General features: G+C 41.4%; 1 protein-coding gene across 2 annotated transcripts in view; it reads left to right on the forward strand.

Annotated features, from left to right (window-relative positions):
- The first annotated feature begins 104 nt into the window (after positions 1-104).
- The window catches only part of Hps5 (HPS5 biogenesis of lysosomal organelles complex 2 subunit 2), a 44294-nt gene continuing 18691 nt past the window's right edge, over positions 105-25707 (forward strand). Inside the window, exons 1-13 of one of the 2 annotated variants that reach the window (XM_028860288.2) lie at positions 105-666; positions 5566-5721; positions 8749-8859; positions 8985-9049; positions 9712-9904; positions 11495-11628; positions 15087-15299; positions 15592-15663; positions 21269-21357; positions 22337-22515; positions 23130-23288; positions 24333-24519; positions 25178-25301. In XM_028860288.2, coding sequence (XP_028716121.1) covers positions 5614-5721; positions 8749-8859; positions 8985-9049; positions 9712-9904; positions 11495-11628; positions 15087-15299; positions 15592-15663; positions 21269-21357; positions 22337-22515; positions 23130-23288; positions 24333-24519; positions 25178-25301 — 1634 coding nt within the window. In that variant the 5' untranslated portion in view covers positions 105-666; positions 5566-5613. Of the gene's footprint in view, positions 667-5565; positions 5722-8748; positions 8860-8984; positions 9050-9711; positions 9905-11494; positions 11629-15086; positions 15300-15591; positions 15664-21268; positions 21358-22336; positions 22516-23129; positions 23289-24332; positions 24520-25177; positions 25302-25707 lie in introns of those variants that run through there. The other variant, XM_037199099.1, reaches the window with a different exon arrangement.

Genomic DNA, 25707 nt, shown 5'->3' on the forward strand with positions numbered 1-25707 from the left:
GGCGGGCCTCCGGGGCACGTGACCACCGGTGCGGCCGCCATGACACCTTCCGCTGGCTCCTGCCCTTCCCCCCCCCACCGGTTCCCGCCTGTTTTGCTTCCCATCTCCGGTCTCGACTGGCGAAGAGTTTCGGGGATTCAGTTTGGCTCGCCATTCTGCCTAGAGAGCATCCGGTCTGAACTGGCGGCGCGTCCTAGGCCCGCGGCGGCTCTCCCACTGCAGGCCGCGGGGAACGTAATCGCGACCGCGGCCGGAGGGGGCGGGACCACGCGCGGGGAGGGGCGTGACCGTCACGTGACGAGGAAGTGCCGTTAACAGCGCTTTCCCCGGCCCCCGGCGCCCCGGGATGACGTTTCAAGGGCGGGGCGGGGCGACAGGGATGCTGAAGTTGAGGTTCTGCTGTCAGTGCGTGGTGCGTACGGGGCCTGCCTAGGGAAGTGGCCGCCTGGCTTTGGGGGTGCCGCGGCTGGCTTGTCAGCCTGCGGTTCTGTGAGCCTAGCTTGGAAAACCTGCTCCCCAGACTCTCCTCCTCCACAGCGACAGATGCAGTTCAAAGTCATGGCGGCTTAAAAAGTAGTTGTGATTTACTAGGAGCTTCTTGTGGTCAGGGGCTGACTGCTCTGTTCATCCTGCATCTCCAGAGACGCCTCCAGGGCCTCGAACACGGTAGGCGCTCGCAATATTGAATGGATGAATGAATGCATGAGCGAGTCGTTAATTTTTCTGAGGCAGAGTTTCCTAATCATTATTTCTTGAATAGGAAGATTCTCTTCTGGAAATAAAGTCTATTAATTTCCCTTTGCATAAAATTTCTTCAGTTTTTGTTACCCTTGTCGAGTCTTTCCTCCCGTGCACCTAGTGGGACTGGGTACGTTGTGATTTGCATTGGCTGTGTGAGCAGCAATCATTGTCTGCCACTTTTGAATTATCATCAAAATAATCCGGGGAAGTGGAAAAAAAGTTTTGATCTTTCGTGTGTTCTACTTTCATTTATTATTGGGGGAAGATGTGACATGACACGGCACGCACTTTGTGTGGTTGTTCTGTCTTTCCATTTTCTGTGTGTTCTTGGGACCAAAGTCACCAGGCCTGCACAGCAAAAAACCATCTCTTGGGCCCTCTCTTTTTCCCCTTTTCTCTCGTGTATTCTATTTTCAAACCTACATTTTGTGAGCGTTGTGACCCTTGGGAAAGCCAATCTTTAAAAAAGGTGTTAGAAAAAAAAAACAAAAACAAAAAACCAGGTGGTGGCGGCGCACGCCTATAATCTCAGCACTCAGGAGGCAGAGCCAGGAGGATCTTTGTGAGTTCGAGGCCAGCCTGGTCTACAGAGCAAGATCCAGGACAGGCTCCAAAACTACACAGAGAAACCCTGTCTTGAATAACCAAAAAAAAAAAAAAAATTAGATGTTCACTGATTTTTGGCAAGGATTTGCTGCCATCTTCTATGAGGTTAGCGTTTTTTTTTTTTTTTTTTTTTTTTAAAGTTTTGTTTTTAAATTTGCCAGCACACAGAAGTAATGTTTAAACTCAGCTTTTTAGAAAAGTAGGGCTTATTGGTCTGAGAATATTCAATGAACAGCATAACTAAAACTACAGTAGTTCATATTTATGGAAGGAAAGAAGAACAGGATATTCAGATAATCGGAGAGAGTAAGATGGGAAATGAAACTAAAAAGGAAGTACAGATGAGATCACATTATATGGAAAAGGAAGCTATTCTTTGCTTTTAAGATACTACTAGTTTCAAATCAGTTTTAAGTCTTCTCTTCTCAGAATGTCAAGAGAGAGGCTTTCTTCTTTCCTGTAGACTTTCTAGGTAATGGGAATGCCTCATCGTAACTTCTTTATAGCTCACTTTTTACTTTTAAGTCCGTGTTTTCTAGCGTCTGCCCATAGTACTTTATAGGAATTGTATAAACTCTCCACACTACATCCTTCGGTTACTTTCTGCAGCCTACCAAATTAAGTTTAAGTTCCTTGGCTTAAGGTTGGAAGTGTTTTGTACCTTGAGCCCTATATGACCACAGCTTTATTATTCCATTATTTACATTTTATATTTAACTGAGGACAAAACTTGTATTCTCTGAATACCTTCAGCACTTTTCCACTCCTACTGTTTCAGCTCTGTCTGCTGTCTGTCCCCTTTTCTCATGAGAAAGGCTGACTTGGGAATAGTGTTATTCCTTTTAGGACATTTTCTTTTTCTTTTCTTTTTTTCTTTTTCTTTTTCTTTTTCTTTTTCTTTTTTTTGAGACAGGGTTTCTCTGCGTAGCTTTGCGCCTTTCCTGGATCTTGCTCTGTAGACCAGGCTGGCCTCGAACTCACAAAGATCCGCCTGACTCTGCCTCCTGAGTGCTGGGATTAAAGGCATGTGCCACCACCGCCCGGCAAGGACATTTTCTTTGACTTACTGTGATCCCTTATGAGAGCTATGTGTATATTTACATTATATGTATGGTATTTGTGATTTTTTTTTTATTTGACTAGAACTGATTTCTGGAATTCTTTTATTTATCATGTCCTCACAACTGTCCCTGTTAATTTACTAACTACTTAATAAGATAAATGACTTGGGGCTGGAGAAACGCCTTTGTGGTTAAGAGCTCTGTCTGCCCTTCCAGAGGATGCTCTTCCAGACGACTCAAGTTCTATTCCCAGCACCCACATGGCAGCTCACAACTGTCTATAGCTCTACTTCCAGGGGATCTGACAAAACACCAATGCATATAAAATAAAAACAAATTAATTAAAAAAAGATAAATGACTGAAAATTTTTTCTTGGGTAAGGAATTGTCAAATATTTTGAGTATAGTCATGCTAAATTTTGTTTGCCTGTTTTAGAATATAATTCCTATAGAGGTCAAGTTATACTAAGAACATATTACTGCTAGCAGAGACTAAAGCTATATTACATGTATATAATTTTAAAAAATATCACAAGGGAGGGCAGTGATAGAACACATGCCAAGTATGTAAAGATCTTGAGTTTGGTTCTCTCACATCACAAAAATAAGAGAAATCAGCCTCTACATATTTCTGTATGTTTTACCACTGGAAGGTATGCTCTGTGAAGGTTAGGACTTTTTTTTTTCCTTTTTTGTTATTTCCTAGAACAATGTCCAGCATATGAGTGATGCTCAGTACATACTTGCTGATGGAATGAATGTGCTTCTAAAATAGTGTCAAAAATATAAAGCATAGACAAAAACACAAATAGATGCTTCTGAATTTTTTTCATGGTATCTGTTTGCTTTAGGATTTTTAATTCTTTTTTGTGTATGTTGGGGTGTGTGTCTGTGTGTGTGTGTGTGTGTGTGTGTGTGTGTGTGTGTGTGTGTTCAAGCCCATTTGCATGTGGAGACCAAAGGTAAAAATACCATCATGTGTCTTCCTTGATGTGTTACCATGTCAGGCTTTTATGTGGGTGCTGGAGATCCAATCTGAGGTCCTCATGTCTACGCAGCAAACCCCTTACCTGTAGCACAAATCCTAATTGGTCTTAATAATAAAAACCTGTAGCCAGATATTGGGGGTAAATGCTGAAAGTTCAGTAAAGGAGCCAGCCATTACAGAGACTTTTTTTTTTAAAGCTTTTTCCAGACAGGGTTTCTCTGTGTAGCTTTGGAGCCTGTCCTGGAACTCGCTCTGTAGACCAGGCTGGTCTTGAATTTACAGAGATCCACCTGCCTCTGCCTCCCAAGTGCTGGGATCAAAGGCGTATGCCACCACTACCCAGCTGGAGAGACTTCTTACCTCTACCAAATCCTCAGCCTGAAAGGGCTTGAGTTCCTCTCTCCTCCTGCCTTATATTCCTCTCTCAGCCCAGCCATATCACTTTCTGTCTCCACCTCCTTAGTGCTGGGATTAAAGGCATGTGCCACCATGGTCTGGCCTCTATGGCTAACTAGTGACTTGGCTCAAGCAATCTTAGTTAGAGCACAAACAAAATATTACCCCATTTACCCACTGTGCCATGTTCTCAGCTGCTGCTGCTGTTCATCCTTCTTCACTAACTTGGTAATGAAGGTTGAGAAGTTAAAAGTAATGAGTAGCAGGTTTTATTTTATGTTATTTTGGCTTTTCGAGACAGGGTTTCTCTGTGTAGCTTTGAGCCTTTTCTGGAACTCACTTGGTAGTCCAGGCTGTCCTTGAACTCACAGATCCGCCTGCCTCTGCCTTCCGAGTGCTGGGTTTAAAGGCGTGCGCCACCACCGCCCGGCCTAGTAGCAGGTTTTGAAGCTACCGATGTGCCTTGTAGCTGCTTGACATCAGCCATGGTCAACTCCACTGTATTCTTTGACATTGCCATTGATTGGCAAGCCCTTGAGCCTATCTCTTTCAAGCTGTTTACAGATAAATTTCAAAAGACAGCAGAAAACTTTTGCATTCTGATCACTGAAGTGATTTGGTTATAAGGGCTCCTGCTTTCACAGAATTATACCAGGACTCAAGTACACAAGTGATGATCTCATGTGCCATCATGGCACTGGTGACAAGTCCATCTGTGGAGTAAAACCTCCTGAGGATGGTGAGAACCTCAACTTGAAGACTGCAGGCCCTGGCATCATGTCCGTGGTGAATGCTGCACTGAACACAAGTGCTTTTTTGTCTGTCATGTGCACTGTCCAGACTGATTGGATGGCAAGCATATAGTTTTGATCATATGAATGATGAGAATCTTTAAGTTCAACCAAGACCAACAAGATCACCAACTTCTTTTCTCTTTTCCCACGTAAATTGGTAACATTTGATCACAACCTCCCAAAAATGTACTTGAGAGTAGTTAAATAGATAAAATGTTTCATTTGGCTTTTACTGCCTTATATTCTTACCCTACTCATTCCTCTCTAGTTTCTTTTGTTAAAGCCTTCGTTCTTTATTGTTTTTTGAGACAGCTTTGGAGCCTGTCCTGGAACTTGCTCTGTAGACCAGGCTGACCTTGAACTCATGGAGCAATCTGCCTCCTGAGTGCTGGAATTAAAGGCATGCACCACCACTCCGAGCTCGAGGTAGCTTCTTTTTTTTTTTTTTTTCCCCGAGACAGGGTTTCTCTGTGTAGCTTTGCGCCTTTCCTGGAACTCACTTGGTAGTCCCGGCTGTCCTCGAACTCACAGAGATCCGCCTGAATCTGCCTCCCGAGTGCTGGGATTAAAGGCGTGCGCCACCACCCGCCCGGCTGAGGTAGCTTCATAATGAAAGCTTCCTATAGACAGGTGATTCATGACACAAAGAAACACAGTGGGATTGCTACCTTACTTTTGAGGAGCTTGGCCAGTTTTCAAGTCCTACTTTTTTTTCCTTTCTTAAATTGCTCCATAGTATAGTGGGATCGGACTACAGAGGGACTTGGAAATCCAGACCTAAAACTCTGACAGTCAGGGAATGACACTGTGAATAAACTTTTGCATATAATTGGGCCTAGGTGTGGCTCTGTGTGCCCCCCCCCCAACAGCCAACTTCCATGGATGGGCCACCTTTTTCTCTGTTGATTGTTATTATATGTTGAATGGGCGGTAATTAATATTTAATATTTTGCAGGGTTTTTTTGTTTGTTTTTTTCAGTGAGGAATCCTGTGTCAATTACAGAACAACCTTCGTCTTTCTGGCTAAATGACTTTTGTGCCAGTGATACCAGAAGCCTACAGCCATGTTCTTGCAGAGTTTGAGTCCTTGGATCCATTACTCACAGCTTTGCGGCTGGACTCCAGTCGTCTAAAGGTGAACTTCTGCTTTGAGACAGTCTCATGTAGCACCCTACTTTCACTTCATATCCACGTGCTCGTGTGCTCTGCCATTCTTGCCCCTGCTCTTTGTTTTGTGGACTCCTGGGGGCTTTTGCCTGTTTTACCTTACATAGAAGTAGCTCATTCTTTATTTTTTGAGCTATCACTTGAATTTTTTTCAGTTCTGGAATACACTACTATTGATTTTTTCATCCTTCTTGGTAATCTTGCTGTCTTCTCTCAGGAAGTAATATACATTATTGGCATTAAAATAGCATAAATGAGCATACCTCATTACATTTTGAACAACATGAACTACAGCAGTTACTTCAAGAGGAGGACTTTGATACAACCCTGTATAGGGAATAAATCAAAAGCCAGTTAGCTCTGTGGAAAGGACATGGTTCCCTGAAACCTCAGATTCTTGATTAAACACAGGGAGTCACAGTGAAGAATAAAGTCTTAATCACAAATGATTTCATTCTGAAACTTTGCTGTTGCCTTAAATTACCCCCTTCTCCTCTCCCCTTTTTCTTTCCTCACCTCCTTTCTTTCTCTTCCCTCCCCTCCCTTCCCCCTTTCTCTTCCCTCTCCTTCCCCTTTCTCTTCCCTCCCCTTCCCCTTTCTCTTCCTTCCCCTCCCTTCCTTCCCTTTCTCTTCTCTCCCCTCCTCTCCCTTTCTCTTCCTCCCCTGCCCTCCTTTCCTCCCTGTCCTCCTTTCCCTCCCTTCTCTCTTTTCCCTCCCCTCCTTCCCCCTTTCTCTTCCCTCCCCTTTCTCTTCCTTCCCCTCCCTTCCTTCCCTTTCTCTTTTCTCCCCTCCTCTCCCTTTCTCTTCCCTCCCCTGCCCTCCTTTCCCTCCCCTTTTCTCCTTTCCCTCCCCTTCTCTCCTTTCCCTCCCCTCCCCCCCCCTGTCTCCCCTTACTCTTCCTCTTCTTTCTCTTTTTTTGGAGACAGAATCTCGCTCTATAGCCCAGACTTGTTGGAAACTCACTGTGCAGCCCAGGCTGGCCTCACATTCCTGGTGGAATGCCCGCCTCAGTTTCCTCAGTGCTGGGATTGCAGGCCTAAGCCTGATGTGCCAGTGCAGATTTCTGTCTTCTGAGAAAAGGGAGAAGAGGAAACAGCAGTCAGGCTAGTGCAGTCAACAGTGGTGAAGATCAATCAGAATGTTTTCAGCTGCAAGTTATACCATACCTTACTGCTGGACACGGTCTAAGAGGGGACTTGTGTGAGAATTCTGTTTGTGAGAACACGCCAAGAAAACATGACAGTTTTTCAAAGCACAGAATAGTTCTTGGAATGTATTTTTGTGCTCCTCCCAGGTGTAGCAGACAGAAATGAGTTTCCTTCAGCTGTTATTATTCCTGTGCCTCTATGGAAACATGTTTTTACATGTGTGGCTTGTCCTTGTGATTGAACATCTTACTCATATGATTCTTTTCAACCCTCAGGGTAAAAATTGTCTGATACTCTGAATAAAGTTGGCTAATGCATGAGGCTTTAAGTCCTCCTCATTTGTAGGTCCAGCTCTTCCAGGTTCGTGCTGCCAACTAGAGTAGTAAACACTTTACAAATAGAAGTTAATGCACGGAGGCAGAGGCAGGTGGATCTCTGAGTTTGAGGCCACTCTGGCCTACAGAGCAAGATCCAGGACAGGCTCCAAGGCTATACAGAGAAACCCTGTCTCAAAAATCAAACCAACCAGCCAACCAACCAAACAAACAAAACCCTTACTGGACTTCAGCATTACTAGGTTTAGGGTAGTGGCCCATTGAGGGTCCTGAGGACACAGGGTTCTTCATCTTCCTTCTCCTATCATACATGTTGGCTTAATTATAGTAGTAGTAGTATAATATCCTGCCTGATCTTATCAGCTTGTCTACATTAGTAACTGCAGCAGAAATGAGGGGCCAAGAACAAAGTTTTGCACATTTTCTTGTCTCTACTTTTCATTAGGGAAGACAAAGCTTCCAAGAAGTTTCTAGCAGCTGAGTCTGCTGGCTGGAACTGAGTCCCCTCGCCACCCAAGGCAGCAAAGGAACCTACAAAAGCGAATATTTGGGCTCATCAACTTCTGTGTTGGAAAGACACAAAGTTGAAGAGGATTAGGAATGGTTTTTAGTTAACGACAGGCACCAAAACAACACAGAGAAATCCTGACTCGAAAAGCCAAAAAAAAGAAAGTATCTTTGTTGAAATACTTTTGTCCAGAGAATGGCCCTGGCCAGATGTAAGCTAATGAAGAATAAACACAGCTGGGGAAAGTTATCTATCCAATTACCCCAAAAGTATAGGGGAAGTTGTTCCCAATTAATGATCAACCACACTGTTATAAGTTCTTTGGTTTTTTTGTTTGTTTGTTTGTTTTGGTTTTGGTTTTGGTTTTTCGAGACAGGATTTCTCTGTGTAGTTTTGGTGCCTGTCTTGGATCTCGTTCTGTAGACCAGGCTGGCCTAGAACTCACAGAGATCCGCCTGGCTCTGCCTCCCGAGTGCTGAGATTAAAGGTGTGTGTGGCCTGGCTCTGTTATAGTTCTTGAGGGAAGAGTCGAATGGGGAAATTACAATAGCACATAAGAAATTCATTGTAGGATACAGCTAATACATTCAAAAGCCAATATCACCAAGACTCTTTAAGTCTTGGTTTTCCTCTGGAAAAGTCCATAACTTTTTCCTTACCAATATCAGCTGAATTCCTACTTCATATCTTTGTGGCTCATAGCAAGCTTTTTGAGATTCCACTAAAAAAGTTTAAAAGCAAAATGTTCTTTGGTATATTTCAGTATTCTAGAATTATAAATGAGTGCTGTTACATTGTGTCCTTCTAGGCAGGGTAAAGAAGGCAGGCAGGCAGTGAACACAGACTTGCAGTACTTATTCTAGTGGCTAGGTTATTTTTAACAGTGTTGGGAATGCAGCCTAGGTTCTTGACCATGCCAGGCAGGTGTCCTGCAACCAAGCTGCATCCCCAGTGCATAGTGGGTATGGCACAATCATCTCAGACTTGTCTCTTCATACTCTTAGTGTACCAGCATAGCTGTGTCTCGGAAATGGTTGGCATTAGGCAGCACAGGAGGAGGACTCAATCTTATTCAGAAAGATGGCTGGAAGCAAAGGCTGTTTCTCTCTCACCGGGTAAGAACAAGGACATTTACACGTTGCTTGGAGTATGCTTCATGAATGTGAATTTTTCCAATGTCATCAATCATGTAGAGTAAAAAAAAGAATGGAAACAAACTGTTCTTTGTCTGATGTCCTAGGAAGGTGCAATCTCTCAGATTGCCTGCTGTTCTCATGATGATGATTATGTTGCTGTAGCTACCAGGTAAAACACTCTTAGAATGATGATCTTTTCTAAATGCATGTTAAGCTGACAAGTGTGCTTGTTAGGATGACTAACTGTCTCATTTCTCCTAGCACTGTACTGGTTTAGTACTGAAAGTTGTGTCCTGGGGAACCAAATCTGCTCAGTGCCCAAGCCATCTGGGAGGGTTAGTTGGTCACTCTAGTGTTTGTGGAAAATGCTAATTCAAGGCAACAACATCTAAAAGGCCTTAAAAGAGAATGGGAACAGGCACTTCTCCTTGAGGAGCCCCTACTCACACCTGGGTCTGTCTTACTTTTCTCTCAGAGCCTCCTTTTACTAATCTCCATGCATAAGCCTATATTAAAAGATTTTTAACAGTATCTCCAATCTTGCACACACACACACACACACACACACACACAGAGAGAGAGAGAGAGAGAGAGAGAGAGAGAGAGAGAGAGAACAGAATCAAAATTTAGAACATTTAGGTTCTCCTAATTTACTGATTTGATGGCTAAAACAAGGAAGGGAATGCTTTGATTTGTACCTTTTCCCCCTTACACACAAGAGTTTACATTGTATTTAATATGGTTAATATTATGTTGTAATTCAATTGTATCTTTTTTGTCATTGCTATAACTTTTTTATGGTAATTTGATTTGCCTGAAACTTATCTGCAGTCAAGGTGTTGTAGTTGTTTGGGAGTTAAATCAAGAGCGTCGTGGGAAACCAGAGCGAATTCATGTGTCTTCAGAACACAAAGGCCGAAAAGTTACTGCCCTCTGTTGGGACACAGCTGTTCTGAGAGTCTTTGTAGGTGACTGTGTGGGCAAAGTATCTGCCATCAAACTCAACAGTTTGAAACAAGCAAAGGTAAGGAAACACTCCAGCTCCTTGTCCATGTGCTGTGATGTAAGGTGTTAGCTTATAGAACTTTGAATGGAAGGATACAGTTTTATTTGCTGTATTTCCTAAGTCTCGGACAATTTATCTCTTACTGACTGCTTCAGTGTAGAGTCCTGGCAGAAGAAATATAGCTTCCATTGTCTAAATGGACATACCAGAATATTCTGGCTTGTCCCTCATGATCCATCAAAGTTATTATTTGTTTCCCGATAAACATTTGATTCAAAATACAACTGAGCCAGGCAGTAGTGGTGCACGCCTTTAATGCTAGCACTCGGGAGGCAGAGAACAGATCTCTGAGTTCAAGGCCAGCTTGGTCTACTGAGCAAGATCCAGGACAGCCAGGGCTACACAGAGAAATCCTATCTTAAAAAAACCATAAAGAAAAATACAATTGAAGCCCTACATATAGCATCGACTTAATTTGCTTTTTATTCAAGAGGAGAATACTGTCAATGGGTGAAAAATTCTCTTACATATTTCAAAACTAATACTTTTTTTCCATTCCAAGTTCACAAATAATTACAAACAGAACATTGAGAAATTTCTGTAGTTAGGTATCAAATTATTTCACAGATTTTTATTTATTTATTTTGTTCTTTTGAGGTAGGGTTTCTCTGTGTAGTCTTGGCTGTTTTGGAACTTAATAGGTAGACCAGACTGGACTTGAACTCATGGAGATCCCCCTGCCTCTGCCTCCTGAGTGCTGGGATCACATCTAGCCTCCCAAATTTTAAGTGAGGGAAACTTTAATGTCATTGTAGACAAATTAAATTCTGGTTTATTTTATTTATTTTTAAATTTTTTTTTAAAGATTTATTTATTTATTTATTTATTAGGTGTACAGTGTTCTGCCCACATGTATGTCTGCAGGCCAGAAGAGGGCACCAGATCTCATTACAGATGGTTGTGAGCCACCATGTGGTTGCTGGGAATTGAACTCAGGACCTCTGAAGGAACAGTCAGTGCTCTTAACCTCTGAGCCATCTCTCCAGCCCCCTATTTTTAAATTTTTAAGATTTATTTATTTTATTGCACATGTATGAGTATCTTACTCAAATGTCTATGTTTTGTGCATTCTGGGATTGGAGTTATGGACAGTTGTAAAGAACCATGTGGGTTTTGGGAATGAAAACTAGTCTTCCACAAGAACAAGTACTCTTAATCTCTGTCTGTCTGTCTGTCTGTCTATCTATCTATCTATCAACTTATTTGAGACAGGGTCTCTCTACATAGCCTGACTGTCCTGGAACTCATTTGTAGACCAGGCTGGCCTCAAACTCACAGAGATCTGTCTGCCTCTGCCTCCAAAATGCTGGGATTAAAGGTGTAAGTCACCATGCCGGCTTCCTTTTTAAGTGTTTTGAACTTTTTTTTATCAAGACAGGGTCTTACTTTACAGCATGGGCTGGCCTTGATCTCACAGCAGTCCTCCTGTCTTGGTTTCCTGAGTACTGGGAATACAAGTGTGTGCCACCACTCCTGGAATTTAACAGGTCAGGCAGAAGAGACTGTGTGCATCATTGTGAATGTATTTCCTTCTCACACCCCTTTTAGGCAGCTGCTGCCTTTGTGATGTTTCCTGTTCAGACAATCACAACAGTCGACTCCTGTGTTGTCCAGTTAGATTATTTGGATGGAAGATTACTTGTGTCTTCACTGACTCGATGCTTTTTGTGTGACACTGAGAGGTATACTAACTGACCGCAACATCAGCTATCTAGAATTTCAGAATTTTCAGGTCAAGTACTGCTAGTCATGGAGCCAGAACCCTTCGAGTAATTTTGTAGATGTTAATAAGGAACCAGTTAAATACAAGCTGACGTTAGAAATAGGAGAAAGAGGTGACAAAGACAGTCTAGTGGATGACCATGACAAGCAATCAGTGAACACTACCCTGTGGCATCACTTATATGCCATGAGAGCACCAAGCACTTGCTTCAGTGTGTGGAGTCAGAAAGGCTGCCCTGATTTTCTCTATTGCTCTTTTTAAAATTTGTTGTGTATTTAATGGCATTTTACTAATGGGCAAAATTGGCTAAGGAATTACTAGAAGCTTTATGAAGCTGACAAAATCCCATTGAAGTCTAAAGGTGGAAACACAGGTGCAGTAAATGACAAAGGAATGTTTCAGAGGCAAAATATCAGAGCAGATTAGGAAGCAGCTTAAACGAGTATTACCTTTCACTGCCAAAGTTCCTTAGCTGTTTTCTATGCTCAGAAGTGTTCAGTGGCCATTCTTTTCATCCTGGCCCTGGTTGGTTTGCTGGCTACCCTATTTCTTAGGATCATTCTTTCTTTAAAAATTTGTTATGCATCCATCTTGATGAGGTCAACAGTCAAGCTGTTGGCCAACCACAGTTACTGAAAATTTTTGAACTGTGACCCAGCTGCCTCCCACAAACACACATGCATACACATACGCATAACACCACACAAGCATGCATAGGCACAGGTGTACACAGAGGCACACACAGAGACACACAAATACAATTTGAAATTAAAGTAAATGTACAATAAAGTAACAGAAAAAGAAATTGAGGGCCGGAGAGATGGCTCAGGGGTTAAGAGCACTGCCTGTTTTTCCAGATGGTGCTGAGTTCAATTCCAAGCAACCACATGTGGCTCACAACCATCTGTAATGAGATCTGGTGCCCTCTTCTGGCCCACAGGCATACATGCAGGCAGAACACTGTATACATAATAAATAAATCTTAAAAAAAAAAAAAAAGAAAGAAAGAAAGAAAAATTAAAAACTGACAGTCAGAACAACCTTCCTGGAGTTAAAGAAATAAAAGGAAACTGGGTGTGGTCATATATGCCTTTAATCCTATCACTTAGGAGACAGAGGCAGATGAATTGGAGGCAGGTCTTAATGCATAAATGAATGAATAGAAATAAGTAAATGAATAGAAAAAATTGTTATGGAAAACTTCAAGCATACATAAAAAAGTGAGAATTCTGCAATAAACAAGGTCTGAAGTATTCATTTCATGGGGTACAGCTAGAGTTGAGTTGCAGTAATGTAGAACCTGCTGCAGAAGTAGTATGTTAAATTGCCTCCTGTTATTAGCTAGGATTCAGTTTGGAGAATCATGGATAGTATAATAATTTAAAAGTTCACATAATTTTTTTTTTTTAGTTTTAACCCACATTCTGTCCAACAAATGGCATTCTCTAAAAATTGGGACTCCGATGGGCACACACCTTTAATCCCAGTACTCAGGAGGCAGAGGCAGATGGATCTCTGTGAGTTCGAGGCCAGCCTGGGCTGCAGAGTGAGTTCCAGGACAGGCTCAAAAGCTATATAGAGAAACCCTGTCTCAAAACTGCCCCCCTCCCCAAAAAAAAGAAGAAAAAAATTGGGACTCCTAAGCTGGGCATGGTGGTACATACTGTAACTCTAGCACTTGAAATAATGGAGGCAGGAGAATTAGGAATTCAAGGTTGCCTTTGGCAACATAACAAATAAGCAGCATAATAAATAAAATTATAACTTCTTATAGTCCTCTGTATATTTCAAAGCATTTTTACATCCATGTTCTTACAGTAAAACAGGAAATAAGTGGATAATTTCACAAAGGAAATAAGTGGAAAATATTGATTCATTGAAGGTCTCAGAGTCGATTTCTGCTAAAGAGCATATTAAATCACTTTCCAAGAACAGACAGACATCATGAGCTGAGTGAGCTGGAGCATGCCTGTAATCCTAGTACTTGAGGACTGAAGTGGGGACTAATGGACTGAGTTTGAAGCTAGCCTGGACTGCATAGTGAGACCCCGCCTTAAACAAAACAAAACTACTGAGTGCTTTCTGTGGGCCAGACACTGTATTCATAATTCAAGTAGACACAAGTGTCATGTGTAATGTGGTACTTGCTGTGAAAGCAGCATATAAGAAGCAGGTAATTGAGCAAACGGAAGCCTAGGGCATTTCTCAAAGGAAGAATGATGCAGCCAAGTCATGAAGAAGACTTATCAGGAAACAAATAGACAAGTGTAGAATCTAGACTTGAATAAAAATATATATGCACACATGCCTATACATGAATGACCTGAAGCAGAAGGGAGACTGTTAGAGGGGAGGAAAGGGACAAACACTGCAGTTTTCACTCATGTAGATTCTAGAATTATATAGAGATGTGTATTAAAGAAGCATATTTATTTGTTTAACTGCATCTGCATCATTTGACCTGATCGGTAGGTACTTGTCAAAGCAGCTGGGGAAGGGAACTAGTAGAAGAGGAAATCAGAGGCTAATGAGGAGGTAATTGCAAGCAAAGTACATGACATGCATGTGTGAAATGTCAGAGTGAAACCCATTATTTTTTTTTTTGCCAGCTAAAAACAATTGTAAAAAGAAAGTCCATGCTTGTAATCTCAGCATTTGGGAGGCTGGGGCAAGAGAATTGCTGAGAGTTCAAGTCTAACCTGGCCACATAATAAGTTGTAGGTCTGCCTAGGCTACAGAGGGAAGGTCTGTTTCAACAAAGAAAACCAAAACTCAAACAGACAAGAAACAAAACGAGAATAAGTAACAGGAGTTTTTAGGAAGAAGCAAGCTGGTCATTATCCCTCTGTATCCCATGCAGCTCAAACTCTCATTTCTAACTCATGGACTGCTAAGGGAGCAGAATGTTCCAAGACACAGAATTTCAAAAGAACCTGGATTTTAAGAAAATGAAGAGTTCATTGGATGTTTGTAGGGTAATAGGGTCTTGGAGACAGTTGGAAAGGTAGAGTAAGAGCTTGCATGGAGTGTCCAAAGAATTGTGTTAAACATAGTGACTTGGAAAGCTAGTTGGTAAGGTTCACAGGTGAACAGAGTGGTTTTTAGCAGTAATACCTTTTGGATCTGAAACAGGCCCTCCTTGTTCTGTTGATAATAAACAGCACTGATGTGAAGACCTTGGCTTCCTGTCACAGAGTGGTTATGGTAACCGGCCCTGTTTGGACCAATCTGTGCCATTGTTTTCTGGTACAGTACCGCAGACCAGAAAGAGGAAAGGGCATGTGTCAGTGGGGGTGCGGGTGGGGCTGTTATATGGCTGTGCTGATTTGTAGTGACACTTTCAGTTCTTTAATACAATTGTTTTTAACATTTCGTTTTTGTAAATAAACCTATTTTGTCTTTGTTTCTGAAAATTAGGGAAAAGTTTTGGAAAATTGGAAATAAGGAAAGGGATGGAGAATATGGAGCTTGTTTCTTCCCCGGAAAATTTGCTGGGAGCCAGCAGCCTTTGATCTACTGTGCACGCCCAGGCTCCAGAATGTGGGAAGTGAACTTTGATGGAGAAGTGCTGAGTACGCACCAGTTCAAGAAGCTCTTGGCATTGCCACCCCTCCCTGTGATCACTGCAAGGTAGCCACTCTCCGATTGGAACTTCCTGGAGGCATTGGGTTAAAATCTAGAGTACTGTGGGATGTCCGAGATTTGATTAGACCTTTTAAGGATGAGGTGTAATTTTTATCAAAAGATTTAGAGATGCCAGAACAGTCCTTAAGCAGTTGTCTTTCTTGTGATTAAAATGATTGAATAAGGGGGATGCAATTTAGGCTCTGGAAGTTGTTTTCATGTTGAAATTTTCTCTATATTGCAAAAAGTACAATTGTAAGTTGTGATTAAATCGTCAGCAGGTGTGTTTACCTTCTAGCTCAGAGCCTCGGTATGATCATACAGTTGGATCCTCCCAGTCTTTGTCATTCCCCAGACTCTTGCATCTTAGGTAAGTTTTTCCTTTGCCCTTTTCTCTTTATTCAGAAGCATTTACTTTTATATTTATTTTTCAGTTTTTGTTGTTTTGTTTTTTTCAAGATAGTCTCACTGTGTAGCCCTGGTTGTTCTGGAACTCACTCTGTAGTTCAGGCTGGCCTTGAACTCAGAGATGTGCCTGCCTTTACCTCCCAAATGCTGCAATTAAAGGTGTGTACCTCCACTGCCTGGCCTATTTTTCAGTTTTTAAAAATGATATTAGAGTTTGAACACGGCCTTTTACAGCTGAGTGATTCTTCTACCCATGAGCTAAACATCAACCTGTCAGCTTAAAAATTTTTTTGTGTGTTGCTGATAACCAAACTTGGTCTTATGCATGCTAGGCAAGCAGTCTACCCCTGAGCTGAACCCCAGGATAGAATTTGTTATGTTGTTCAGGCTGACCTCAAATTCTCGGACCCAAGTAATCCTCCTTTCTCAGTCTCCCAAGTAACTGGACCTATTGGTGCATGTTACTTCATCCAGGTCTTTCAACTTTAAAGTGTATGTGTGTGTGTGTTCTTTAAAATTTTTATTTTATCTTATTTTACACATATGAGTGTTTTGCCTGCATATATGTCTGTACACCATTTGTGCCAGATCTCCTGGAACTGGAGTTACAGACAGTTATGAGCCATGATGTAGGTGCCAAGAATTGAACCTAGGTCCTCTGGAAGAGCAGCCAATGCTTTTAACCACTGAGCTGTATCTCTAGCCCCACTTCCAGCTTTTAATGTTTTTATGTTAATTTATTTTGGGGAAGTTTGGAGATGACTATGTTGCATACAGTATTCAGTAATAAGAGAAATGAAGAGATCCTTTTCATTTTATAATTGTCAGGGAGCTTTCTGGCAGTTTAGTACTCACTGGTGAAGGTACTCATTTCTCTTTATAAACTCCCTATTTGGTGGGGCACTGTAATGATCTAATGTGTCAGTATTAGTACACAGGACATAAACAGTTGTGGAGCCTGCTTTGAAAGCTCAGTGAAACTTCAGCTTTCTGCTTTTAGGATTTCCAGCAAGTAACTTGTATGAAAGATCTGCTCCAGGCCTACTCAGTCCATTCTCACTTAGGATTAGCTCACCTAGTTGCATTTGACCAGAGTCAAACACTAAGCAGCATGGAGTGCTACTCTGGAGTTTGTCAGCAGCTTTTCCTGCATAGGCAGAGGTGCAGTGTGGGATCTGTGCTTACTTTACAGTGAGAAGTTATTCCTAATATCCTTTCTGCCAGTTAATATAACCGAATGAAAACTCAGAGAATGATAGTGATTTTTATAGGCACCCTGCAGTATGGTCTATTAACAGGGGCTTTTCAAAGGTAACTAACTGCTTTTTTAAAATACAGTGAAGCCGGGCGGTGGTTGCGCACGCCTTTAATCCCAGCACTTGGGAGGCAGAGCCAGGCGGATCTCTGTGAGTTCGAGGCCAGCCTGGGCTACCAAGTAGTTCAAAAGGCGCAAAGCTACGCAGAGAAACCCTGTCTCGAAAAACAAACAAACAAAAAAAAATGCAGTGAAAATGTTAACTTATTTTCCCCAAAGGTTAAATTAACTCATGTCACAACATCTACACCAAGATATTTAAAGTGAATTATAGCTATTTTAACACTTCAATTTGCAATTTATTCTGAAAGTTGCTGGAGAACGGCAGGCACTTATTTGCTGATGCTTACTTACATATAGCTTATTAAAAACTCGCTCTGTTAGTGATCTCCTTGCACAGCATTTATCACTGTTTATAATTTTATGTTCATAAAATATTTATACCTTCCTTACCCATAAATAGTAAGCTCCATGTGGACTTTGTGGCTACTTTATTCACTGCTCTGTTTGTAGTGCTTGACATAGTATCTGGTAGATGGTCGTCATTTCATAAATATTTTTTTAATATGTGATATGTGACACCATGGCCTAGCTACATTAGAGATTGTATTCTTTCTCGAGGTTTAGCTCAGTGGTAGAGTACTTGCTAGACAAGCAGAAGGTCCTAGGTTTGGTCCTCAGCTCTGGGTGGGGGGAATGTATTCTTTTTTAGGAACATGATTGGTTCTCCAGGTAGACTGTTGTTTTAATGTAAGAAGCTAGGCCTTTCACGGTCATGCTCTGCTTCCTCAGCTTATGCAGTAATTGATGCCGCTTTGCCTTCGTGACTGCTCTGGCATCGAGTAGATACTTGTTTCTGCATCCTTTCTTCAGACTACATCCATCCCTCACTTATTGCCACTATCAGTATCCATTGGAGCTTCACAGTGCTAGGTACACATTAGACTGTCAGACAAGTAGTTCATTCAATGAAGACTGCTTTTGAAAAACAAGAGCAGGCAAGCTGCTTCTGTTCTGTTTGTTTATTCCTGCCCCCACATTTGTGTCTGATGATGTTTTTACAGGTATAGCCTCCAAATCTCACAAGGAGGCATTCTTTAAAAAAATTATTTTTGGATATATTTACTTTATGAATATGAGTGGTTTTCTTGTTTTGTTTTGTTTTTCGAGACAGGGTTTCTCTGCGTAGCTTTGTGCCTTTCCTGGAACTCACTTTGTAGCCCAGGCTGGCCTCAAACTCACAGAGATCCGCCTGCCTCTGCCTCCAGAGTGTAGGGATTAAAGGTGTGCACCACCACCGCCCAGCTGACTGTTCCTTCTATATGGATGTATATGATCCACATGTGTGTCTGGGACATGCAGATATCCTGGAACTGGTGTTATGGATGTTTGCCAGCTTCTTATGTGTTATATTTTCTGAAGGTACATTTGGTGACACTCTTTTCTCTTACTTTGTTGTTGTTAATGTTTAAGATTGTTACATAGCCCTGGTTTGTCTGGTACTTGGTTTTTTAGCACAGTCTGACTTTGAACTTGTGGCACTCCTCTTGCCTTAGTTTCCTTACTGCTGTAATTACAGGCATGTGTTATCATGCCTGGCTTCTTTGACTTTATTTATTTATCTGTTTTTGAGACAGACTTTTTTTTATGTAGTCCTGGCTGGCCTAGAACTTGCTATGTAGACCAGGCTGGCCTCAAACTCACAGAGATCCACCTGCCTCTGCCTCCCGAGTCTTGGGATTAAAGGTATGAGACACAATACCCAACCTTCTTTGTTTTTATTTATTTATTTATTTATTTATTTATTCATTCATTCATTTATTTATTTAATTTTTTGACTTCTTAATTCTTTTAGCTTTAGTGTCCTGGTTCATTATCAGTGAAGGAATAACAGGATAAAGAATGTTATGAATTATAAGTATGGGCTCTTAGGTCTCCTTTATATCCTTCATTTAATCCAGGCTACTATTTCTTTTATATTCATTTCTCTTAGTGGTGTGTGTGTATGTGTATGTGTGTTTACATATCTGCCCTGTGTGTAGAGGTGGAGGAGGTCTGGAGACAGTGTGTTGGGTCCCCTGTTGCTAGAGTTGCAGCACTTAGAAGCTGCCGGGCATGGGTTCTGGGAACTGAATTTGGGTCCTCTGGAAGAACAGAATGCTCTTAACCACTGAGCCATCTTTCCAGCCTCTGGGCTATTATTTCTTTTCTTTCTTCCTTCATTTTTTATCTTATTTATTTATTTTTAGTTTATATGCATTGTTGTTTTGCCTGCATGTATATCTGTGTGAAGGTGTCAGATCCCCTGGAATTGGAGTTACAGATAGTTGTGAGCTGCCATGTGGGTGCTGGGAATTGCCCCAGGTCCTCTGGAAGAGCAGCCAGTGCTCTTAGCTGCGGAGCCATCTCTTAGCCCCTGCAGGTTGGGTGTCTGACATGGCTCAATGGATAAAGGTGCTTGCCGCCAAGCCAGACTGCCTGAGTTTGATCCCTGGGATCCACATGGTCAAAGGAGAGAACAGATATTTGTACGTGGTTCTCTGACCTTCACAAGTGTTTTATGTCACATGCATTCTCATACACATACACACACAAAATAAATAAAAATAGAATTTTTAGCCTGGTGTGGTGGCACACTCCTTTAGTCCCAGTATTCAGGAGGTGGAAGCAGGCAGATCTCTGAGTTCCCAGACAGCCAGGGCTACGCAGAGAAACTCCATTTGGAAGAAAAAAAAAACCAAACAAACAAAAAACCAAACAAAATGTAATTAAAAATAAATTTTGCAAGTTGAATATCAAACTCATGATCATATATCTCTTTACCCAGTGATTGTCTTGTCATTCCCCTCTGGCTCTTAAAGGTATTTTTCCAATTTTACTGATTTTGAATTAGGACTTTTACCATATCCTTCATCTTTGTCACATAGATTACTTTCTTGTAGGGATAGAGATCTTGACTTCCAACTTGACAAAATGTTTAATATTTAATACAAGCACACAAATGCCATTCAATATTGCTGTTGCTTTCATAGCTACATGAATCATTTTTAGTACTGTTGGGTTTATATGGAAAAAAGCTCTAAGTTCTCAGGACTATAAACTTCTTGGAGAGATGTTTATTTCTGCAAAAAAGATTGTAGTGTACCATAAAGCAGTGAGTGGGTGGATAAGAAACAGCCAAGTGCAGGCGGAGGTGCTAGACTGTGGGGCAGTAGCAGAGGAAAGTAGATCTGCTAATCCTTTGAGAGTGGCTAGAGTGGGAGATTGCATCTGGGCAATGCTCTGACCAAGAGAAAGAGGGGATGATGTGTGCTTTGTAAAAACTTGGCAGTCATGAGAAAGCAAGTGACATATATAGATATACTCACACTTGAAAGTAAAGTGGAATAGAAAAAGACAAGCAGAAAAAGAGAGGCAGGTGGAGAGCCAGGGATGTGAAGGGAAGTCTGAAAAAGGATCAGTTATCTGCCTGGGAATCACGAAAATGGGGGATGATGACAGGATTGTTGGTGATGATAGTCAGGGAATCTGTTAGTTTTTGAGAATTCTGTAAAGTTGCCTAATCAGGACCCCAGGAAAGAGGGAATGAGTTTCTGTTGGTAAATGAGGGAGAAAGTTCTGTGAGGTTCAGAGGGAAGCTCCAGCTCTGGAGGCTGCACTCCGCAGTCTAAATGTGAGGCCTTCTACCTTCATGCTGAGTGATCTTGATATGTGATTTCAGCTCGCTGACAAAGTAACACATGGAGCTGATGGGCCTCATTAGATGATCTAGCTGGAGCCCTTCATAATACCTTTGGCATGGAGTTGGCCAGGTCTTCTCAGCCTTTTGTCACCTACATATACTAATGAAGTCAGAATTTGCTTCTGAGGGACACCTGAGGTGATTAACTATAACTTGCTGATCTGTTTAAATGAGTATCTGTCTATTTTATCTGAGAAGTTGAATAAGGGTCACGTAAGTCCTTAATAGGCTTTTCTTTGTCCAAGTATCAACTTTTTCTTTTTCTGGAAGCTACTTGTGTTTGTGTCTAAATTTTCCCAGTTTGACACTATCTGATGCTATGCTATTATTGGGCTCAGAAAGGAGATGGTAAAGTTTGATCAGCTGGGCCACTGCTGTATTTTCTTTGCACAGTCTGATTTTACTTCAATAGCCAATGAGAGATTGAGTCCAGAGAATTGTAAAGTTCTATGCTCTAGTAAACATGAGAGGTTTTTGTTTTGTTTTTTTACCTCTTATTTTCTCTTCCAGTGAACACTGTGTGCTGACTTGGACAGAAAAAGGAATTTATATTTTTATTCCTCAGAATGTTCAAGTTCTTCTTTGGAGTGAAGTCAAGGGTAATTATATTTTTCCTTCTTAGATAACTTAGTTTCTTAATTGTGTGTGAAAATTAATTGTATTATGATTATTTTATAATGTGAGAAGTTGAAAATGCAGAGAATAGTCATTGTATGTGACTAACAGAAAATCAGCCCCTGTACTCATGGTTAAAACCAGAAATACGGGGAAGTTTAGCATTCCTGGTAAGACAATGCTTTGGCTTTGACTTTGGGAGTCTTTTCTTCAGAGAGAAGAGGGGGTCATTATTGATCCACATTGATTCTTATAGGTTTTTTTTCCCCCCAATTGAGTATGTCCCTCAAAAACTAGTATGTTAAATTCTTTCAAGGTATTCAGCCGAGACAGATACTTCCTCATGTGTAACTCATTCATTTATATACTTGTTAAAATCTTTGCATGTGAACAACAGGTTGTAATTTTCTCAAATGTTATAGTCCGACTCAAAGCATATTCCCTACTTTTGCACTCCCAATTCCTTTTCGTAGGAAATAGCATTTTAAGCTTAGGATTTTAGATCAGAAAGCTGTGGTTCTTTGTTTTCTAATCTTAGAAAAGTATCTAAATATGGTTTATCGAAGTACATGTATAAAAAGAAATAAAATTCCACTGAGCCAAATTTTTTTTTTCCTAGACAGTTTATCTGTGTAGCCTTGGCTGTCCTGGAACTTGCTTTGTAGATCAGGCTGGCCTTGAACTCACAGAGATCCACCTGCCTCTGCTTCCTGAGTGCTGGGACTAAAGGCATGTGCCACCAACGCCTGGCAAGGCAAATCTTGTTTAAGATTTTATAAGCATGATTGTAGCCCATGTAAAGATGATTGGATTTCCCTTCCACTGCTAGAGATCAAGAGAAGGGGTCTTGTACATTCTAGGCAAGAGCCTATCACCAAGCTGCTTCCCTAGTCCAGGCCTTACAAAAAGAGCAAAAGGTGTTTGATTAATGTCTTGTCTGTTCACCCTTGTGGTTTTTTGTAGATATTCAGGATGTAGCTGTCTATAAGAATGAGTTGTTCTGTTTACATTTTAATGGGAAAATCTCACATCTTTCCCTGTTGTCTGTGGAACGCTGTGTGGAACGCCTGTTGAGGAGAGGCCTGTGGGACCTGGCTGCTCGCACATGCTGTCTCTTCCAAAATTCTATCGTCACCAGCAGAGTGAGTTAGAGTTTACCTGAGAATGTTAATTCTGGGTTGGTCAAACCATCCTAGCTTTCAGGATTGTTATAAAGTTGCTTATCTTCATTAACTTTCCTGTCTGACTTATGCATGTAGAGTTAAAGTCTCCAAAGAAAGCATGGCAATTGTATCTGAGGGTGGGTGAGGGGTAATAAATATGGTGTATTTTTTTGGTTTTAAGAAAATATCAGAGCTGGGTGTGGTGGTACATGCCTTTAGTCCCAGCACTTGAGAGTCAGAGGCAGGCAGGTTGGAGGCCAGCCTGGTCAACAAAGTGAGTTCAAGGACAGTAAGGGCTACACAGGATCTCTAAACGCTGTTTTGAAAAACAAACAAACAAACAAACAAGTCAGATTAACTTATAAATATATTTTAATTTCAGAAGTTAATTTTAGGAGGATGGTTGTGCATATGGTAATTCTTAACTCTTAATATATAATATGTTCTGATTAAGTCCTGCTAGGTTACCTAACCTTAAAACACCTGTGAAGGCTTATTCTTGTGTGAGCACCTTTAGCACTTTGGCTGTTGGGATATAGATGCAGTTGCAAACAGTAAGCTGTTCTGTTGGGATTTTCTTATCCTTTTATTAGGCAAGAAAAACATTGACCACAGATAAATTAGAGCATTTAAAATCTCAGCTGGACCTTACAACCTACAGTGAACTAATTTCTCAACTGGATGAATTGATCTTAAAATTTGAGCCTTTGGATTCAGCTTGCAGCAGTAGAAGAAGCTCCATTTCATCACATGTGAGGGCTTTTCTTTTGAACTTCATTGTTTGGTGTGTGTGTGTTGGGGGAAGGGGACATGCACATGCCACAAATGGAGGTCAGAGAACAGCTTTCAGGAATCAGTTCTTTCCTTCCTCCACATGAGTCCTGAGGATTGAACTCAGGGCATCATACATGTCATCAGGTACCTTTTGCCAGCCCAGTAACTCCTTTAAGAGTTTTTGGATTTTGCAGGGAAATGCGTAAGTCCAAAGATCTGTTTTGCTTCCCATGTAGTTAGTACTTTTTGCTGAATAGTGGCATGGAGATGTCAGCTTTTTTGTTACTTTGTCAGACTACATGAGCTCAACAGTTTGTAAGAAGGGAAAGCTTATTTTGGCTTGTGGTTTGAGAAAGTTTAGTAGATGGTTGGTTGGTATTGTCTGTTAGGCCTTGGGCTAGGAGAACATGATAGAAGAAAGCTGCTCACCTAATGGCATCCAAGAAGCTGAGAGAGGAACAAGGAGGGGATGGGTACCAGTATCCCATTCCAGAACATACCTCCAGTAACCTAACTTTCCACTGAGCCTACCTCTGAAGGTTTACCACCTCCCAGTAGCACCATAGATTGGGCATCAATATATGGACAATTCAGAATCCAAAATGTAGCAGGAGAGCTTTCTTCCATGATGAACAGCTAAGGAAAGTCAGGTGTGTTTTGAAGCTGCCTTTGTTCATGTCACTGTTTACTGCCTGCTGTTCCCAAATGTTCTTCACATAGCTTCCTGTCTAGGTGAGGTGTTTTCAGTCTGAGGTTTGAGATGTTTTGTGTCACCTGCGGTCTCAGTGCTGCGCAGGACTGTCTCATTTCAACTCCCTCCCTCACTGCCTGCTTTCCAAAGACAAGCTGAGGACATGGTGGATGACACCCCATGATGGTGCCCGTACTCTTCACTAGTGTGTGCTGGTGAACTGTAGTTGTTGCTGTTGACCTCCGACCCCAGTGCTAGTATTATTCTGAAAAAGATGTGTTGTGTTACACAGGAGAACTTTGATTTTGAGGGGAATTATTATCATTTTTAGGAAAGTTTTAGCATCTTGGACTCTGGTATTTATCGGATCATCAGTAGTAGAAGAGGCAGTCAGTCCGATGAAGACTCTTCCTCCCTTCACAGTCAGACCTTCTCAGAAGATGAAAGACTTAAAGAATTTGCCTCACACCAGGAAGAAGAGCAGCCAGAGCAGGGCTGTGGTGCAAGCAGAAATGAAGGTGATGAGTATGTCTCTTGTTGGTCACTGATGAGGAACAGTTGCTTTCTGTGAATGACAGGATAATCTTATGCAGAGAGTTTCTGTCAGGTATGAGTTAATTTTAGTACGTTAGAGACTAGTCACCCATAGATAAGCTGGTCACTAGAAACAGTGATGCGTGGGTTGTTTTTAATCTCTCGTTTGCACTAACATGGGTAAAGTGCCTAATTTGGATCATACATCAAAATGCTGGACAGGTTAAAACAGATCATTAGCCAAAATAATTAAGAATTTTTTTTAACCCTCACTAACCACGTTATTTTCCACCAGGAATGAAAGATAGCTCCAGTTTTGGGAGCCATTGCCTTCCCTTTTCAATGTTCCAGCATTCCTGTGACTGAACTGTTGAGAAGAGATTAGTAGAAACTCTAAACTACCTTTGTGGCTTGTGGGGATACAGGGTTAGTAAGTTGGATAAAAGTACCTGGCTCAGTGTTTCATGTGGACCATCCATGCATCCCATAAACCTGTCTTCTGTGCTCATTTGTATCTGAGTCAGTTATAATTTTGGTATTGAATCCTTCATCTCCTTTGGTTTATTCATTTCTGAATTTGTTTAGCTTTGTAAAAACGTCCATGTGATTAGATGTTTGTTTCTCCCTGATTCTGTTTATTAGACAGTGTTCCCCATGGTCTAGTGACGTCTGAGACAGAGAAGAGTGAAGCTTTTCTGCCCTTCAGCATCCCACTGCCGTTTCGTTCTCCGTCTCCTCGGGTGTCTCTCCAGGCTGTTAAAGACAGGTGAGTGAACCAGTCGTGTCATTAATTCCATTTCTCATTTTGCTTCAGTTGTCACATGACACACTGAGAATGGAAAGATATTTTACATGTTAGAAAAGTCTCAAGTTATTTCTCTAATAACCTGTTAATATAAACTGCTAATTTCTCCTTTTAACCTGGGGGTACTAAGTGTTCCTCTTCATTTGCATAGCTGAGTATTTAAGTTGTAGATGAGCCCCTACTCCTACCCTAGACATAGCAAAATTAAATATTTGAGCCTCACCCTGGTGTATGCTATAGTGTGTCCATGTGGAGGTAGAGGACAACTTTATCTCATCAGTTCTTCCCTTCTCCTGTGTGGATTCTAGGGATTTAACTCATCTTGTCAGGTGTGGTGCAGTACCTTTAACTGCTCAGCCTCTCTCTG

This window comes from Peromyscus leucopus, chromosome 1 (assembly GCF_004664715.2).
Source record: "Peromyscus leucopus breed LL Stock chromosome 1, UCI_PerLeu_2.1, whole genome shotgun sequence".
Taxonomy (NCBI): domain Eukaryota; kingdom Metazoa; phylum Chordata; class Mammalia; order Rodentia; family Cricetidae; genus Peromyscus; species Peromyscus leucopus.